The sequence below is a fragment of the Dryobates pubescens genome, chromosome 3 (genome assembly GCF_014839835.1).
Source record: "Dryobates pubescens isolate bDryPub1 chromosome 3, bDryPub1.pri, whole genome shotgun sequence".
In the NCBI taxonomy this organism is placed as follows: domain Eukaryota; kingdom Metazoa; phylum Chordata; class Aves; order Piciformes; family Picidae; genus Dryobates; species Dryobates pubescens.
In genome coordinates this window covers 35,029,554-35,050,125 of record NC_071614.1, presented here as the reverse complement: position 1 = coordinate 35,050,125, position 20,572 = coordinate 35,029,554, and the positions used below count along the sequence as shown (strand labels likewise).

At 42.1% G+C, this 20,572-nt stretch overlaps 1 protein-coding gene across 1 annotated transcript; it reads left to right on the top strand.

Moving 5' to 3' along the window:
* The first annotated feature begins 270 nt into the window (after positions 1-270).
* LOC104303527 (elongin-A) lies at positions 271-20,434 on the top strand. The gene is made up of 12 exons (XM_054180175.1): positions 271-669; positions 6,354-6,410; positions 8,799-8,911; positions 9,967-10,158; positions 10,225-10,735; positions 13,462-13,561; positions 14,385-14,549; positions 15,879-15,976; positions 16,562-16,742; positions 17,202-17,325; positions 20,100-20,215; positions 20,341-20,434. The coding sequence occupies exons 1-12, from the start codon at positions 271-273 to the stop codon at positions 20,400-20,402; spliced, it is 2,118 nt and encodes a 705-aa protein (XP_054036150.1). The 3' UTR covers positions 20,403-20,434.
* The last annotated feature ends 138 nt before the right edge of the window (positions 20,435-20,572 follow it).

Genomic DNA, 20,572 nt, shown 5'->3' with positions numbered 1-20,572 from the left:
TTCATGAAACAGCGGCGGAAAGCTCAGACGTGGGCCTAAGGCGACTCAGAGGGCCCAGCGGCGCGGCTTGGGGCAGAAAGCCTGGAAGAGGCGGAGCTGAGGTGACAGCGGGCAGTGATGACCCCGCTGGCGGGGACGGGCGGAAACACCTGAAGCAGGACCGGGCCGCGGCGCCGCCTACGGCGCTCTGGACTCCGCTACAAGAGGGGCGTGCGGCGGCCACCCCACGCCAGGTGAGGCGGGGAGGGACGAGGAGTTGGGTCCACTGCCATGGCGGAGGGCCGAAGCGTCGTACAGCGGGTGCAGGAACTGAAAGAGCGCCTGGGCTGCGCAGAGGAGCCCGCGGAGGTACCTACCCAGCGACCACGCCAGTTCCGGACAAGCGAGGGGCATTGGGGCCTGCCCCGGTCTCCTAACGTAGAGCGCATACGTTTGCACGTTTCGTGTAACGCAGCAGCGGTGCAAGGGGCCTCCAGCGGGCGAAGCACTGGCGAGATCCGGGCCCGTAGAGTCCCCTTCCACCGCGGTGCTGGGCTACCGAGGGCAAAACTCTGCGTGAGACTACAGTCCTGTGTCTCCATTGTATTGCCCTCCCTTGTCATGACCGGAGCAGGGGCTAAAGGAGGGCTGGGTGGAGGTCAGATAACAGGCCCTTATTTCGCCGGGTGGGTAAAGGCTGAAGCTCTCAGTGGGGGGGGGGGGGGCTGGGAGGCACTGCGTGCGGTCAGCTGAGCAGGAGATGGACAGTCAGTGTTGGTGTCATGTCGGTACATCTAACTGGTAGCTCTGGTTGCGTGAAGTCTTCTCAGTCTGGCCAAAAGGTCAACATTCAGCAGCCGGGGTGCTGCTTTCTACGTTTGTAAGAGCTTTTCCGAGAAATAGGTGATTCCGCTTTCTTTTAAGGCTTGCAGCAGGAGTAGTGGGAGCTGTCTCGTCTTGAATTTTTGTTATTCCTAGTGCAATGAGAGCAAAGCTGCTCTTATCTCTGAAAGAAACGGAACAACTTCTGTAGGATAGTGGGGAGCTCAGTAGCTGCAAAGACTTGATAAAGAATCCTTGAATCGAGCAAGCATCATTAGGGGAGAGGGATCAGAGCAGCTTGTGGAAGCTGCACTTAACACTCGAGGTAGTAAGAGTCAGGCTCCAGGGTGGAGGGGGGAAAGAAGACATCCTCTGTTGTGAACGGCAGTCTGGACTCTGCCAAATTTGCTTCCGTGTTATACAAAGTAATAAATCACATTTGACTGAACAAGGTCCACTCAAAATGAGGAGTCGTTTGAAAGTTTAGAACACATTTGCCATGATAGGTTTCTAAGACATTAAACTTGAACTTTGTGGAAGTTCTTGGAGGCACAGAGTGGCAGTAAAATTTAATTCGTATTGTATTTGGTAGTTAATGAACTTGAAAAGATCAGTTATTAATCATATCTGCTGTGTGTTTTTGAAGTATCTGTGTGTATGCATATATAGGAAATACTGATTTTTCTTAGCCAATAATGGTTTGTCTTTCTAAATGTCAGTGCTGTAGGTTATACCTATCCAAATACAAATATCTGTGCAGGTCCTTCATCAGATGTTTTAATTTGCAGTTCAATGAACCTAGAATTTTCTTGTGCTATAGAAGTGATCAGATACTGTCTTTTTTGATGAGCTATTCAGAAAAAGAGATTGAGACGGAAGAGAAATAAACCATTCTAGAGGTAATTAATTTTTAAGTGATCTGAAAACAGTAAGTTTCAGATTCAGTTCAAATGAAAAATGTGAATAGCCCTGGCAGATTTGGTGCCCTCAAGGGAAGAGATATACAGTTTTTATGTGGTGTGACTGCAAGCAGGTACTGCATGAAGTGGGACAAGTGGTGGTGCTGCAGCACTTCTGCTGTATCTGGTGAAATAGGAATACTTGGGCATTACAGGTGCTAAGGAATGGTAGGGAAAGTGATAGTTATGAAATGTACTGCTAATAAAAAGTAAATCTAGTAACACAAAATGTGTTTAAAGTCAGAGAGGACAGTTTTTGGTATGTGTGGAAAAATAATAAATTGATACTATGAATGTGTGTAGGTAAGTGTTGATGTTGGCAGTATTTTTGTTCCATGCTTGAGAATATTTGTCTTGGCACTTTTTAATAATTGTCAAATACTTTTTGATAGTAACTGGAGAAGATGCAGAACATTGTTCATGTTGAAAGCTTGTTAATGTGCAAGTTGTGATGGCAACTCTAGTGAGTTCTCAGAGAACTGACAAAAGAACTAATGATGCAAGTATTGAATGATGCTCAAGGTACTAGGGAAGTTCATCAGGACAGGAAAAATGTACTGTGCTACTGCTTATACAGGTGAGTGGAATCATCTTCACTGACATTGATCACAAAGGAATGGATTGAGCAGCTGCATAGTGTTGCATATAAGATACTGTTGATGCAGAGTTAAAGGATGGTGCCATGATCCGTGCCATGATCCATGCCATTCAGTGAGACTATGTAGATATGTACTGCCAAATTTATCACAAATTGTATTCAGCTGACACTAGCTGTCATAAATATGTGCAAGGCATTTGATTTGCTTTTGTATGATGCTGGTAACAGTAGTAATATTATGGACCTGATGCAGTACATAAAATGGATTTTAGTTGCACTCCCCCAAATAAGTGCCAGACCTTATCAGAAAACAATGCTGTTTTGTGGGTTTGGCTGTGGGGTGTTTTAGGTTGGGGAGTGATTATGCAGGTGTTCTTCGTTAATTTATAAGGAATACAAGAATTGTAGGGAAATGCTATAAATACTGAAATAGTTTGTGTCAAATTGAGAGACTTTTCTAGAAATCAGTTTGGATCGTGTGCTAGGCTACGCTCATTCGAGCAGCATTCATTTTAACATGGTTCAGTGGAAAGTCATAGCTAGGAGCTGTGAATATAGGTCATTCGGGATAGGAGACTGTATTTTGGAAAGCATTGACTCCAAAAATTATTTGGAGCTCTGATGTATTACCAGTTGAGCATGAAACTGTAGTACAACGCAGTGACTTAGGGAATAAATACAATCTTTGTGTAGATGAGCAGTGTTATGCTATTACTGCTATATAATATGAGAGGAATATTATGTCCTGTTCTGGGGACTGGTTTTATAAATAACACTGCCAGGCTGGAAAGATAGGCATACAGAGAATGGCTATAGCTCTGGCTAGTATAACTTACTGAAACCAAAGAACCAAGGTTAAGTGTGTATATTTCTCTTGTATAAGACAGACTACTTTAATTAGCAGGAAGAGGTCATTAGATTCAGTAGAGCAATGCAAAACTAGATCAATGTTTTTAGGCAAATAGGATTTTCTCGTGTGATTTTAGATTTGGGGGTGTTTTTTCTGTTTGGTTTGTTTGTTTTACTAAGGACATAGGAATTACTTCCCTGGGGATGCATTGAATTTTTCTAATGTGTTGTCTTGATGCCCTTTCAGATAAGGTGCCTAACTCATCTCGAAGTTGAGGACTTGGTGAAATTGCTGAAGCTGTGTTACAGTAGAGAACGAGCAAAATAATCATAATTAATTTTTCTTTGAAAGAGAGATGCAGCTAGTGGGGAGGGAAGGAGAGAAAGCAGCAAAGCGTTAACTGTGGTGGCATTGAGTTAGTCTCTTGACCACAAATGGCCTGCGGAGCTGTTAATGGGCCCCGTCCTTCCTGAGGGTTCAGACATAACTACTAAAAATGAGGAGGATGTACAATGCTTGTGTAAGAGAAAATGGAGCAACAAGTCTAAGCGTGATGCACCTGGGATCTGCTGCTTTCATCACTTTTTGGTTTCAGTTTTGACTCTTGGAAAATTGTTTATTTACATGGGCTTTGCCCTCTGCTTTCTAAATCCCCACCTGCTTTTTCCTCAACTACACTTTAGCTTGCTCTTGTTCCTATTGTCATCTTTACTTTTATCTCACACCAATATGTGTGAGAGTTTCTCCATAATGCTCTGTTTCTGTTGTCTGTTTACATTTTATGAAGACCTATGTCTTGGGTTTGCTTGGAATGTCTGTCATTTATTGGAAGAACCAACAATCTTTGTAAGGATTTTGGATCATTCTTGAGAAATCAGTATTTGGGAATTACATAAACTTCATTAAAAAAATATGAAGAATATAAAAGTTCACTATATACAGTTCCTGAACTGTTTTAAGTCAGTCAAGCTTTTCCATGAGGGCTAGATAGGTAGTATAGTATGCAAGGTAAAATAGTCTGAAAAGCAGTGGAGAGTTACATATGTCTTGTGTCTACATGGAAAGACTTGGGGAAGAGGGGATTTACTGGATAAAGAGCCAGATGGGCTGCATATGATCTGTTAAAAGATGTGATTAGAGCAAGGCACTTCAACAGTCAATTTTTATTTAAGTTTTGAAGGCCGCCTCAGAACAGACTTCAGATAAATTATTTTCTCTTTTGTATTTTATGCAATAATTGTAATGATGCACCATATAAATATCAAGGCACCAAAGCTTGTTTCTAGCAAGCTTTAGTTTCAGTAACAAAGCTTTACTGTGTTTTACATTTCACAGTATACCAATCTGTGGCCTTCACCGAAGTCTGGTAGACACCTGAGCTTGATACTTGTGCTTCAAAATGCAAACAACTCCTACTTTGATAGAGAACTCAGAACTCTCTAGCAGACAGGATAAATACAAAGTTTCTCTGCTGTCACTGATTGCCACAAATTCCCTCATTTCCTGATTGTGTCTGTAAGTTTGTTCGATTCCAAGTGTCAAGGGCTAGGAGGTGATTCCTACCTGCAGGCTGGATGCTGCCATGCACATTGCCTGTTTGCAGTACAAGGCAAATGGAGCTCCCTCTTCTGTGGTAGTCCTGTACAAACAAAGCTGCCCTTCTCACTGTAGACTGAGCTGTTCCCTGCTTTTAAGAGATCCGATCTGCTTCTCCTAAAAGCCTTGTCAGAGTGTTTGATCAGTGTTTTCTATTTCTAATGTAACCCTCATGTTTGTCTTAATATGTCAAATGTGACAGGCACTTTAAGAAAGCAAAATGAACAGTTTGGTCTTTGGCTTAGAAAGTGTCATCGTTCATTAAAATGTGTGGACTGCTTTTGGACATGCTTGTCATCTAGGTGCTTTGTGATTTAGCTTGTTGGCTTGAAGTTGTATGAATGATAATTGTATGCTTCCTGGATCTGTTTTGAAATGAAATCACCTTTATAAATTAGCTTAGTCTAAAACTCATCAAGAGGAAGGACTCACCCCCCCACCCCCCCATTGTCTTTGTAACTTTATGAAAATATCTTCTAGCATTCTTCCACATACAGTTTTGTCTGTGGCAAATGGGGTTTATTCCCAGTGCTTTGCACTACTGAAGTCTATAGTTGTCTTGTAAACTGCAATATAATCTGCTAGCAATGGGTTACTTTCTTCTTCATCGCAAAATTAATTAAATGAATGGGGATATATTAGATAAATAACCTGACACTGATAACATAGTTTCTAATTCTTGAGAGAGTTGACCTGTTACCCCTGTTCCTAAGTGTATGTCTTGCTGTTAAAGCTTTTCTCATGTTTTCCCAGGTTGTGAAGCATTTCTCCTGTCCTGTAGGTCTCAGAAAATCCTATGGAATACTGTTCTTTCGGTTCCAAATTAATTCTGTTATCTGCATAACATGGCTTCATGGAAGCTTGTGAAAGAAAGGGCAAGCTGCTTGCCTGTGGTCAGCTGCAAGACTCTGGGTTGCTGCCTAGCTATTACTGAAGAAATTTATGCTGTACTTATAAATGAGCCTTTTGTTGAAACACTTCTCATAGGAAGATGAGGATTTTGTATTTGAAAAAGTCTTTCTTGCTTTGATGGAAATGTTGAGGTTTTGTAACTTTGTGTGAAATGAAACAGTTGTTGTAGCTCAAGCTTGTTTTGTTAATGTACAAATTGCTGTTAAGTTTTCAAAACATTATTTTTTGCAAACTGGGCCAGCTCTGACTTTTCTTGGTTTAGACTGGTGGAGTGATGCTGCTGAGTGGGAGACCTGCTGGGAGACTTGTTGATTTTTTGCATGGTGCTGGTTCTGCACAGTGTAGCTTTTTCTATTGGTTCTGTGACAAATGAGTATCGAAGCTACATGAGGAGCGTGGGCATATATATGTAGCCCGTGTTACTATATTACTGATCTCTAATCTAATATGGGAGGTTGGCAGAACTGTACTGGTTCACAGCACAGCCCTGATGTGCAGTAAGGGAGTGTTTACATGTTCCTGTATACTCCTCAACATCTTTGACTATTTTTCAATTAAATGTGTGAATGAGGATGAGAAAAACACAATAGAACTTTAGATTATTTTTTAAAAAGCAAATATTTGTGTTTCCTTCCAGATTATAAAAACTCTTAAGATACTACAGGATTTAGATATATCACTGCGTGTTCTAGTGGTAAGTGACCAATAATAAATTAAACTCTTCCATAGTGAATTACTGTGTTAAATGCTGAGGTCTGCAATTATAGTGGCAGTGAACATGTTGCATTCTGTAATTTTGACTCTTAAACAAAATTTGTTCAGGGCTCTGTACAGGGAACCATGGAGGCTTTTCTGAAGGCCAGTTGGAAGCTGAGCATGCAGCTGAACATAAATGCAATGTTTGTGCTGAGCAGTGATCTGTGCCTATAGAGAGCACTCTGTTACTCAGGATTGATTTCTTTTCACTGTAAAACTCAAACTAATGATTAAGACAAAGCAAATAATTATTTAGTTCAGTTATCTAAATATTTTATTAGCAAGGTCAAGATTAGTTTTTTACATTTAAAAAGCTAGGATACATAGAATAAACCAGGTTGGAAGAGACCTTCAAGATCATCGCGTCCAACCCATCAACCAATCCAACACCGCCCAAACAACTAACCCACGGCACCAAGCACCCCATCAAGTCTTCTCCTAAAAACCTCCAGTGATGGCGACTCCACCACCTCCCCAGGCAGCCCATTCCAATGGGCAATCACTCTTTCTGTATAGAACTTTTTTCTAACATCCAGCCTGAACCTCCCCTGGCACAGCCTGAGACTGTGTCCTCTTGTTCTGGTACTGGTTGCCTGGGAGAAGAGACCAACATCCGTCTGTCTACAACCTCCCTTCAGGTAGTTGTAGAGAGTAATAAGGTCACCCCTGAGTCTCCTCTTCTGCAGGCTAAGCAACCCCAGCTCCCTCAGCCTCTCCTCGTAGGGCTTATGTTCCAAACCCCTCACCAACTTTGTTGCTCTTCTCTGGACTCGTTCCAGCAAGTCAGCATCCTTCCTGAACTGAGGGGCCCAGAACTGGACACAGTACTTGAGGTGCGGCCTAACCAGTGCAGTGTACAGGGGCAGAATGACCTCCCTGCTCCTGCTGGCCACACTGTTCCTGATGCAGGCCAGAATGCCATTGGCCCTCTTAGCTGCCTGGGCACACTGCAGGCTCATGTTCAGTCTACCGTCAACCAGCACCCCCAGGTCCCTCTCAGCCTGACTGCTCTCCAGCCACTCTGACCCCAGCCTGTAGCTCTGCATGGGGTTGCTGTGGCCAATGTGCAGAACCTGGCACTTGGATGTGTTAAATCTCATGCCGTTGGACTCTGCCCATCTGCCCAGCCTGTCGAGGTCCCTCTGCAGAGCCTCTCTACCCTCCAGCAGATCAACTCCTGCCCCCAGCTTGGTGTCGTCAGCAAATTTACTTACGACTTGTATCCTTATCCATGCTGTATCCTGTCAGTTGTTACATTAGACATTCTCACACTGGTCTGTGAAGCTTTTAGTGGGTGTGAGCAATGTGTCTGTGTTTTGATAAGAGGAGAAATGTGGGTTTGGTGAGAGCTCTTTGGAGACACTTGACTGGTCTATTCAGGCAAAGGCATTTGTCTGCCTTAAATACAGGTTCACTTAATACGTGAATATTTCTGTATTCTTATGTTGCAGTTGGCTGTTTAAAATGACAGAGGCCTTCTGCAGACAATCCATGTTCCCAGAAAACTTGCATGATTTACAATATGACACACTTCTCAAGTTAAATAGAGGAAAGAGATGTCTTTGTCTTACAGCTGAAGACTCCATGTGTTTTGAATGCATTTGGAGACCATAAATGGCTTTAAGAAATAATCCTGCTGAATTTCTTGCATCTATTTTCAATACACTGACCTACCAAACCAGCATTGCTCAAATTGTATAGAAGCTAATTAAAAGGAATTTAAGGAAAACCTTTCTAAGGTGTGAGCTGATTATGTGGGAATAGCACATGTACAGTTTTTTGCTCAGACTTCACAGGACTATAGTTTCACTGGTTAGCAAAAGCATTAGCAGGTTGCTGCAAACCTAGTGTGTATAGATTCCACTGAGAATACAGTATTTTTAAAAACCCTGTAACTCTGGCTGAAACTTGGGAGTGTTGAGTCATATTAACTCAGCTCCTCTGACCTCATGCTGCTCCTGGCTGAAATACATCTTGAATTGCAATATGTCCATTGTGCGTGCTCTCTGACATGCTACAGTGTACCTGCATAAGCCTTAAAGAGAATTGGAGTTGATTGTATTTTGTTGGAGTACACATTTAAGCCAAGTGAAATTCTTGAGTGCATACATTTAATGGAGAAAAAGTACTTCTCTTAGTTTTATGGATTAAGACTGTGTTTTGTTCTTTCAGTTCTGCTTGCAGTATAAAGAATGTATTTATTTCTGTAGCAGCTGTAAGACTGCTTTTACTGCTAGCCTAAAACTGTAGTAGTTTTAGAGAAGGTTTTGTTTGGGATGTTAGTCATGATTTATTCTGTTAATTTTTCTGGCACTGTCTTCAACAGGAAACTGGCATAGGCAAAACAGTTAACAGTTTTAGGAAACATGCCACTGCTGGCAACATAGCTAAAACCCTGGTAAAACAATGGAAAAAACTTACTGCTTCAGAAAATCAAAGGTAGGTCTGAACTGACTTTGTCTTAGAAGTTAACTGTACTGTAGTGTAACTATAAAATACAGCTTGGAAAGCTTAGGGAATGTGCTTGGAATGACAAATATGCAGCAGGACAAATCCATGAACTGAATGGAAGAAATGAGTCTCTTACAGAATATGAGAAAGCAAATCAGAGTGACCAGTATTGGTTAATTAGCCAACCAGCACTCAAATTTCCACTTTTTTTTTTTGTCTGCACAAGTTCTTAGGTCCTAGGTGATGCAAGTGGGACTAAGCCGGTGATGGGCACTCCACTGCACTTCAGGGAAGTTGGAAGCTTGCATTTTATTCCCAGAGGTGGTGGTTAGATGAGGCAGCTCTTTTGTGATTTGGTTGCATAGAGGGCTTTCCTATAATGTTCTTGTGGGCTGAGAGGGGCTTTCAGTAGGAGGAGTTGCACTGAAGAGATGTGACTTCTTGGAATGAAGCAGCCACCAGTGCCATGGTCAAGCTGGTTGTGCTGTAGATGTTTTTCAGACCTCTGACAATTTGAGGTAGTTTTGCTGAGAAAGCTAAAGGTTTAGATTGACTAAATAGTGCTTTTTTAAATCTGAAATTCAAACAAGAGAAATACCAGAACCTGTGATAAGCAAAGCGTAAAGGCTACCCTGAATCTGTATCATCTACAGAGCACATCGTAAATTCTTTGTCTCCTTGTTACTTCAAGTGTCATGTCTGTGTTTTAAAGCATGCAGAGAAACTTCTGTAAAGAAAACTAGTATCCAACACATGATAAGCAAATAGCACTGTCAGGCATGTTTTCCTGCTGATGGTTATATCCCTACTTTCCACTTCTGCTGCCAGTACTTGTGGTGTTTAGTAGTGCCATACCCATGAGTGGCATTGCAAGGTACTGTACTGTACTCAGCAGAGCGCAGTCATGATCTTGTAAAATTGAGTGTGATTCAATGCTTTTAGTTCTAAAAATATAAGTTAAAAATGATTTCTCAAGCATTTGGCATCAGATGTAGCATGGAATGTGATTAAAAAACCAATTATTTTATTTTTTTATGTTGCAGTGCTCACAGAGGAAGAAAACAAAATACCGAAAAAGATGAGGCAAAATCTTCTGTTTCTGAGGAGACCAAACCTTCAGGGAAGTCCAAAATGTCTGTACTGGTGTCCAGAAGCTCCAATAGTGCTCCCATTTCTAAAAAGTTGGATAAGCAGCATACTTGTAGTGGAAAGACCCAACAAAGCAGAGATGTCGTGTCTCAAAAAGAATGTGATAATAAAGAATGTAGCAGCAGTGGTTCTGATAAGCAGCATACTTGTAGTGAAAAGACCCACCAGAGCAGAGCTTTTGAGTCTTTCCAAAAATCTGGTAGCAGTGGTTCTGATCGTGCTTTCCAGGGTAGCAATCCTCAAGCTAAAAAAAGTGACTTCAAAGAGAAAGTCAGCAAGAAAGTTTCAGCAAAGCAGTGTTCCTCTGTCGTCAAAGACTTTTCACTCCTGAAGGAAAAGCCTAGTAAGGGTGTTTCCAAACAGATAAATCCTAAGCATCTGAAGAAACCAAAACAAAATCTTGTAATAAAAAGAAAAGCTGAATTATCTAGTGATGAGGAATTTGAGCCTCCTACTATGTCTTTTGAATCTTATCTTAATTACGATCAGGTCCCTGCAAAAAGAAAGAAGAAGGCTTGTTCTACAGGCCGGCAGCCAAAGAAGTGCAATAAACAGAAGAGCAGCTCGTTATTACAAAAGGCTTCAGCATTTTCTCATGCAAACAAGGGAGAGAAAGATGTGAAAACAAGTGAAGGTGATCAATCAGAAACTCCCAATAAAAAGGTAAGCCACTGCATGAGTGAGATAATAGGAAAGAAAGTGCAGACAAATAAGTTTAGGAAGGATGTTGACTTGCTGGAGCGTGTCCAGAAAAGGGCAACAAGGTTGGTGAGGGGCTTGGAGCACAAGCCCTATGAGGAGAGATTGAGGGAGCTGGGGTTGCTTAGCCTGGAGAGGAGGAGACTCAGGGGTGACCTTATTGCTCTCTACAACTACCTGATGGGGGGGTTGTAGTGAGGCGGAGGATGGTCTCTTCTCCCAGGCAACCAGTACCAGAACAAGAGGGCACAGTCTCAGGCTGCGTCAGGGGAGGTTTAGGCTGGAGGTTAGGAGGAAGTTTTACACAGAGAGAGTGATTGCCCACTGGAATGGGCTGCCTGAGGAGGTGGTGGGGTCGCTGTCACTGGGGGTGTTCAGGGCGAGGCTTGACAGGATGCTTGGTTGCATGGTTTAGTTGATTAGGTGGTGTTGGATGATAGGTTGGACACGATGATCTCGAAGGTCTCTTCCAACCTGGTTTATTCTATTCTATGTGCTTTAGACTCTTATTTTCTGTGAAATTCAGCTGTGTTTATTTTAAACAACAGATTGCATAGCTCTGGCACATCAGCTGCATTGCAATTGCCAATAATCGAGGCAAAAAATGATTGTTTATTGCATACTGACAGTTTACCATTGACTCATCTTGCATTTTTAGAGTGATTTCCAATATAACAATAGCCTTTGTTCCATATCAGCTAATCTACTTTTTACTTGCAAAGTAAGCACAGTATTGCATGTTAAAATAGCTTAGCCATGTTTGTAATGTGAACTGTTCTAGTGCCTTGAAGTGGAAGTAGCTTAAGTAGTGCCTCTGAGCCAAGGCAGAGCTAAATGTGTATTAATTAGACCTTTTAAATGAAGCCCTTTTGTGCACTGGGAATTAGAGGTCTCTTCTGTCTTTTATCTTTACTGTGATGTAATGCACTGTGTGGGTTTTTTGTTTGTTTTTTTTTTATTGTGGAAGATCTGCAATCTGAATGTGGTATTTTCTGTCCCAAATGGAGAAATATCAGTGTAGAGGCTTGTGTATGATACTCTAACAAACTATTTGATGAAAAGCCTTGGATGGTCAAGCAGTCATGAAAAGTTGTTAAAGATACTGAAATGAAGTTAAGGGTAATGCAAATTTTGGGCTGTGTCTGGCTTACAACTGGGGGACACCAAAGACCAAATTAGATGTTGCACATAATGCTTTACCAGACTCCTGCATCTTTACTGACTGCAGCATATTTAAAACCATTCTTAAGGGGTTGTTGTCGAAGAGCAAAAAGGGACTTAGCTTGTCTTGTCTCAGACCACTCTAGCTTGGAACTGTTGTGAGTGGGATGAGACAGTTATCTGTGAAAATTTGAGGCTTATTCAGCCTACTAGAGGAGATTTCACAGGACTGGGTATAAAGTTGTTTGTTGTCTTTAAGATGGTGTTTAGTTTGCTTGTAAACAATGGATGTTTTGCTGTCTTGTTTTGTCTCATTCACTGCATGCCTCTGACCTCAGTAGTTATTTATCTGAAATCCTGTTACCTGAACTACTACTGCTCTGTTCTTTACTCTTTTTATGAACAGATTGCAGTTAGCCCACTAAGTTCCTTTTGTGGTATAGTCTTAGTAAATAGAGTATAAAAGCAGTAGGTGTAGTTATCCTGAGTTAGTCTCTGCTGAGGGACCTTGACTGACTGGACAGATGGGCAGAGGCCAGTGGCATGGCATTTAACAAGTCCAAGTGCCGGGTGCTGCACTTTGGCCACGGCAACCCCATGCAGAGCTACAGGCTGGGGTCAGAGTGGCTGGAGAGCTCCCAAATAGAGAGGGACCTAGGGGTACTGATTGACAGCCGCCTAAACATGAGCCAGCAGTGTGCCCAGGTGGCCAAGAGGGCCAATGGCATCCTGGCCTGTATTAGGAATAGTGTGACCAGCAGGAGCAGGGAGGTCATTGTGCCCCTGTACTCTGCATTGGTTAGGCCACACCTTGAGTACTGTGTCCAGTTCTGGGCCCTTCAGTTTAAGAAGGACATAGAGACACTTGAACGTGTCCAGAGAAGGGCAACAAGGCTGGGGGGAGGCCTTGAGCACAAGCCCTATGAGGAGAGGCTGAGGGAGCTGGGATTGTTTAGCCTGGAGAAGAGGAGGCTCAGGGGTGACCTCATTGCCCTCTACAGTTACCTGAAAGGTGGTTGTAGCCAGGAAGGGGTTGGTCTCTTCTCCCAGGCAACCAGCACCAGAACAAGGGGACACAGTCTCAAGCTGCGTGAGGGGAGGTTTAGACTCAAAGTGAGGAGAAAGTTCTTCACTGAGCGAGTCATTCATCATTGGAATGGGCTGCCCAGGGAGGTGGTGGAGTCGCCATCCCTGGAGGTGTTCAAGAGGAGATTGGACATGGCACTTGGTGCCATGGTCGAGTCATGAGGTCTGTGGAGACAGGTTGGACTCGATGATCCTTGGGGTCTCTTCCAACCTTAGTTATACTGTGATACTGTGAAATCTGGGGTTTTGTTAAAGCTGGGTAGGGTTTTTTTTCTGGTTGTTGTTGGTTGGTTGGTTTGGGGGTTTTTGTGTGTTGTTGTTTGGTTGGTTGTCTTTTTTTTTTTTTGTGGGTTTTGTTTTGTTTATTTTGGGTTTAGCTTATTTTAAGACTCGGGAAGCCTAAATTTGTAATGTCAAAACAATGTTTTCTTGACTGTACACAGGCCAAGATGGCATCCCTCCAAGATCTTCTTAATACTCCACTGCCTAAATTTCTGACAGGCATCTCAATCTCATCTCCCCCATATGCTGCAGACTTTGAAAGTAAGTAGTATGTAAGACTGATAAATGTGAAATAGTCCAGATATTTAAAGCTCTCCATAGAGATGTCTTTATACCTTTTCCTGTTAAACTGTCTGAGCTCACATGTCCATGTCAAAGAAATGCCTCACTTTCACTTTCTCATCTGAAAGAAACTATGTTGAAGCTGAAGAGAATTATAGGCTTCACTCTTAAGGCTTGCTGAATAAAGAAATACTGTGGAAGGTTACCATTAATGGAGAGATGGCATAGATCAGGTGGTAGTTCTATAGGCTCTATTTATCTTTACCCCATCTATACCTTATACCAGGCAACTCCTTGGTAGAAATTACCATAGGCAAAACAAACACAGGAAGTGGTTTGGCATGGGAACTTTCCAACACCTTTATAGGTGGTATTGGTTCTCCTAGTAGCTCTTGTGAGGTTTCATGTTTCTCTGGTCTTGAAGTATCATTGCCATTGCAGCTTCTGGCTTCTCCAGGATAACTCAGGAAGATCAATAATGTGTTGTAGACTGGTAACAGAGTAATCTAGATAAGAGTACAGTTCATACAGGCCTAAGCTAAATAAAGTAAGGCTGGTTTGAATTGGTGTGGCTCATTTGCACTGTACATGCTGTCTTTGTGCTGGATGATGGTGAGTGGACTTTCATAGCATTTGTGTAGGAACCCCAGATTGTAATGAAATAATCCTGAATTTCAAGAAAAATGAATATACATGTGTCTTACCAGCTGTATTTCTCTCAAAGTTGAATGTTTAAAACATTGTAAAATGTCAGGAGGGAGGTAAAGGAAACACTCCAATGTTTTGCTTCCAACCTCCCTAGAACCTGTTGAAGAAGCACCTGAGAAAGTCAGAGAGGCTGTTCAATTCACAGGACAGAGACTGAACTCCAAAATGCAAGTTTACTCTGGCCCTAAAACAGTCCATCTTTCAAAGATGCTTACGCTGTATGAACAGTGCATCCGTGTGCTTCAAAATAACATTGACTGTGAGTACTGTCAGGGATTTGTAGCAGCCTGAAAGATTATCAAGTTTCTTTTTAGTCTATGTCAGCAACTGGCCTACTGGAAGACACTGCTCCTCCTTACAAATGGTGACTCAGAGCAGGTTGAAAAGCACTTAAATCGATTTATGGCTGTGCGAAAATGTAGTTTTATTTTGAAAGCTTACCTTTCATAAAGTTTCAATTGCAGTTAAAAATATAATGTCCTATAATTTTGCCAAAAAGGCTGCTGATTTTTGGTTTTCGTGGTGGTGTGGAGGATTTTTGAGGGGTGTTTTATTTGGGGTGTTTTCCCTCCAAGGTGAAGTTTGAATGAGTGATCAAGAAGCCATTCATTCTCTTGTGCAGGCAGAGAGGGGAGTGATGCACAGAGGTAAAGATGGGCCAATAGCTATTCAAAGATGCATTCTTCTTCCTCAAATACAAATGCCACAGAATAACAAATATTCAAATTGGAAAAGACACTCAGGATCACTGAGTCCAACCAATAACCCTACTCCACAAAGTTCACCCCTAAATCATATCCTCAAGCACCGCATCCAAATGACCTTTAAAAGCATCCAAGGTTGGTGACTCTCTGGGCAGCCCATTCCAATGCCTGACCACTTTCTGTGAATTTTTTTTTTCCCCCTAATGTCCAGTCTAAACCTACTCAGTAGCAGCTTGAGACCAGCACCAACCTCTCCACAACATCCTTTCAGGTAGCTGTAGAGTGATAAGGTCTCACCTCCACCTCCTTTCTCAGGCTGTGCCAGGGGAGGTTCAGGCTGGATGTTAGGAAAAAGTTCTATACAGAGAGAGTGATTGCCCATTGGAATGGGCTGCCTGTGTGGAGGCGGTGGAGTCGCCATCACTGGAGGTTTTCAGAAGACTTGATGGGGTGCTTGGTGCCGTGGGTTAGTTGTTTAGGTGGTGTTGGATTGGTTGATGGGTTGGACGTGATGATCTTGAAGGTCTCTTCCAACCTGGTTTATTCTATGTATTTTAAACTAAACAGCTGCAGCTCCTTCAGTCACTCTTCATAAGGTTTACTCTCCAGGCCCTTCACCACCTTCGTTGCCCTCCTCTGCACTCACTCCAGCACCTCCACATCTCTCTTGTATTGAGGTGGTCAAAAATGAACACAATACTTGAGGTGTAGCCTTGAGTATTGTGTCCAAACGGACCTGCTGATTTGCAAATGCTTTCATAGCCTGACTTCTACACCTGCGTTCTGTTACTGCTTGTTAAAATTGTGTTTTTCAAGTGTTTGAGTGGTGTTACCCACTGACTAAAACAAATATGAGATACTGAAAGCAATGTCCTCTTCCGTAGCGCTACATGAAGTAGGAGGTGTGCCTTTTGAAATTCTTGAGCCTGTGCTAACACGTTGCACACCAGAGCAGTTGTTTCGAATAGAGGAGTGTAATCCGGTAAATTCTGCCTTGCTGAACTCGGGGAACCCTGGAGGACATGAGGTGTCTCGGGCTGCCTTTCTTGCACGCCTTCCGCAGAAAAAATCTTTACGGGTTATTCTGGGTTCCTGTCTGGTGTACCTACTTCTCTGAATCCAGCTCTCATTATCCAAAACATACCAGTCAGGAAGTATCAGGGCTGAAGTTTCATGTGGGTGGTAGATTTTTTTTTTTTAACTGCAGTGGTTAGGACTTCAGCACCGTGGTGGATCTGGACACTGAGGTTCTGAGCTGGTTGGCCATTTCTCTGCATGCCTGAAGTTGAGAGCTGGTTTAGCCTGAGCCTGTGCTAGTCTAGCCTGTAAGCATGTCTCATTAACTCAAACAGAGCACTGCTATTTCAAGCTATGTGATTTTGAGACTGCAGTCAGTATCTCTGCATGGTATTGCCATGCTCCATGTTTGAGCTACTTGTGACAGCGTGTGTTCTGCACCTTTTTCCACCAGGGTTTTGGGCTTTGTCTACAGGCTCAGATAACAGGTATACTCTTGAAAAATGGTACTTTAAAATCTTTGCTCTAAGATGTCTTGTGTTCAAAATAGACATTTGCAGAAGAGTCTGACCTCTTGTGGAAGAAACACTGCCAGAGAGATTTTAAAAATGAAAGCCTCCTGGAATGTGAGTCTTGGCGTGAAATGTACTCAAGACTCTTTAATCGGAGAGAAGAAAAACTGAAGACTCTTACAAAAAACATTATTTCAGCTCAGTCTGAGAAACTAAAAGGTAAGATACGTGGTTAGTTTTTCTGCTTAAAAAGCCCAGTCTCTTCTGCTATTCTTGACACTTGATATGTAGGGTTTAGTGATTTGTTTGCACTGAGCACTAGTACTCTAGAAGTCACCAAGAAAGAAACTGTTTCTTTAATTTGCAGGTTTCCCAAAAAATAAATGCCTGCATTAACACAATAAATCAATGCATAATATTTGCAGCATACAGTAGACAAATCTTACATTCCTCTGCTTAGACTGAGGGTCCTAAGCTAATACAAAGGAATACTGTATGCAGTTTGTATATAATTTGCTATGGCCCAGTTGCTTTGGTACCAGATTCTATTTTTCTAATTTAAAAAATTTCCCCCCCAATTTAAACCTAGAAATTGCCACACAACCATATCATCAACTGAACTTTGAACATAAAGGGCAAAAAAAGTCACATATCCTCTCCTCTTTGCTGTTGTGTTAGGCAGGCAAGTAATAATGGCTTATGTGACCAGTGCAGCAAAACCACCCAGGAACATTCGGCGACAGCAAGAAACGCATAGGACTGCAGGACCTGTCACACAACTTCATCCCAGAGAAAAGAGCAAGTAAGTGTTCTGTACTATGCTTTTAATTTGAGTGTAGGTGTCTTTATCAGTACCAAAGCTTGCTGACAAAATATTTTTGAAGTTACAGATATTTTTCTATTTACTTTCCTTTTTGAAGCAACTAGTGGCTGGAAACTAACTTGACTTTTAAGTTTTGCATGCTTCTCTGCTGTGGCATTATCGTCACGTGGTTCTCCAAAATGCCAGCCCACCCTCTCAGCTGGAGAGTGAGTGGACACTGTTGTTGTTCTACAGATTACACTAATGCCACTTGATGTCCCAGATTTTTTCTAGTGTTCATGTTTTGTGTTTATAAACTTTCCTAGTAGCCTCCCATGTTCCCCTGCTTCAGTAAAATCCCAGTCAGCTATTTGCAGTGATACATCTGACCAGAGTGACTCTCAAACTTTTAATACTACTGATGGTGGTTTTCTGCTCTGGCACTTAAAAGGAGTGTCTGGAGTCAGTCCGTAGTAGCAGCCAACAGTAATCACTGGAGAAGCAGAAAACTGGGATTTCACAAATGTTTCCTCTGCACAGCATGAAGCCAATTTTTTGGTGACATCTTAGTTCAGAGCAGTTCAACAGCCATGAGAAACACAGCTGAGATGTGATATTTGTCTTACTGGTCCTGCCAGCCTAATGAATTCTTTTGTATCCAAAAGGATGGCTGCAACAGGGAGATAAACCATCTGCAGCATGAGCTGTGCTTCTTCCCTTCTCAACAGTGTGGAGACAGACTGCTGTTCTTTATTGTTTGAGTATCTGTTCTTGTCTCAAAAAAAAATCAGCCATTTGATTCAGAAGCAGCTCATGGGTTGATGAGTCCATGTGCCAGCAGCTGGGCCATAAAACCTATGGAGAGTATTTGCACTGTGTGAATGTGGGTATCTTTGTTGTGGTCCCTCACCTGCTGTGGCTGCTGGGGAGCATGGTGCCCTCCTCACTACTGTCTGTGTTTGTTCCCATGTCGGTGTATCTGCTTTTAAACTAGTGCTCTCCAAATTATACCTCTGGGGGAGCAGCAGGTGGAATATTTTTCAAAAATCAGAATTAGTGAACAGTTATGCAGGTGAGTGGATAGTGGCAGGTGGGAACAGGGATAGTAAAACTTAAGCTGTTGCAGATGTGATACAAGACTGACAGTATAGCTGTATCTATGAGGAGAGTCATTTTAAGTTATTTCTGTCATGTAGCACCTGCAGTTGTGATGAGTATGTTCAGTCTTAGGCACATGAACTAGATACCTGAACTGATCTGGGCTTACTGTTTGTGGGAGAAACCCTATAAAACCATGGAAAGTGTTTTCTGTGCATTTCAGGAGCTTGACTTACTGCCCAAGATGGTGGTGGTATGGGGCAGGAGCAACAGCCCGGGTGTGTAAACTTAAAAATTGTCTCTTTCCCCAGATACAATGCTTTTATAACTGCAACTTCAGCTCATAAGATTAGGAAGAAACTTCTCTCCATAATGTTGCTATTGTCAATGAAAAGATAGTCAGCCATCAATGCAGTAGATAAGACACTTCAAGTTAGGCCTTCACTTTTAGTTGGCCTGTAGGAGGTTGCATCTGTATTGTGACAGACCAGCCTTCCAATATAGATGTTCTAAGTACAGTAGTGTAGATATACTTTCTGCTACAGTAATCTCTGGACCAGTAGGTGAATGATGCACTCCAAACCCTGCATGTTTGTTTTTCTCAGGCATGATAAATCAGGAAGAAATGCTGTTGTGTTAGGGTCGCTTCTTTGCCTTGAAAAATCAGTTTGTTTAGGCGTGATGAGTTTAAGACTATTGTTTTGACCATGTCCTCTGAATAACTATTGGTTTTGCAAATTGCAGAATTTGTATAACTGAAATTATCCTTAAGAAGCTGGTCTTGCAGGAGCTAAATGGCAGACATGGAGATCCCTGACAGGCCATTGCTGCAGTTGAGTATGCAGCGGTATAATGATAACTAGCAGTAGACTTCACTGATAGGCTATGAGTTGTACAGGCCTGGCCAGAGTGGTGACATCATACTGATAGTTTAATGCTTTTAGCAGTTAAGCATCAGCTCTGTACCTGTTTCCACCTCAGTCCTTGCACTGTTGGTTGAGGATTCCAACCTAATGCTTACTGTCCATTTTGCTAGACATTCCTACTTCTGGGGGGTGGGGGGAAGCTCTGTAAATTTGCCCTCACTTTGTCAGAGGTAGTTGGCGGCCCAGCTGTGTTCAAAGAGGAAAATTAACACAACCAGACCACAGGGCACTATGGATCACAATCATATTGCTAAACATTTGATCTGTCACAAATTTTGATCATTTAATATTTATCCATCATTGTGCTAGAGTGGAACATAAAGAGGAGGACAAGAGGACACAGTCTCAGGCTGCACCAGGGGAGGTTCAGGCTAGACGTTAGGAAAAAGTTCTACACAGAAAGAGTGATTGCCCATTGGAATGGGCTGTCTGGGGAGGTGCTGGAGTTGCCATCATTGGAGGTTTTCAGGAGAAGACTTGATGGGGTGCTTGGTGCCGTGGGTTAGTTGTTTGGGTGGTGTTGGATTGGTTGATGGGTTGGACGCGATGATCTTGAAGGTCTCTTCCAACCTGGTGTATTCTATGTAAGTGGGCTGGATAACTATCCAAGATCCTTTTTAACCTGAATTGTCCCATTGTTTTTGAAATGTGCAAGATCTTAAATATTTGTGATCAGTTTTTTCCAAAATGAGCCAGAGCAAATAGTAGTTAGTCATCAAACACTGTTTCCTTATTTCTTTGTTTTTAAAGAAGAAGGATTTCAGAAAGCAGAGATGTAACTAACACATCAGCTCCGATTGCTGGTAGCAACTGTGGAAGCTCTAGCTCAAGCATGATGACTCAAGATGAAAAGAAGCCTATGAAAAGTAAATGGAATTTCCTTAAGTTATCAAGATAATAGTTTTAATAACTTGCAGTCCTTAATATTATGCAATATAATTTAAAGTCACTCTCAGCTGTAGTCCTAACTTCCCTTTTTTTTTAATTGAAGAAGTTGGACCAATCATGAAGAAAACTTTGAAAGCATTGAAGAGTAAAGCTGGACGACGATAAAATGTGGCTGCGTATTTGAAGCTTATGCAACTGTTACTATATTGTGCTGCAGCTAATGAAAGAAATGTTAATGTAAACATTTGGTTTAGTTAAAATAGCTTTGAAACATTACAGGGGTGAATGATTTGCAGTAAAAATGAAAACACCTGTGTCTATTCATATTGCTGCTT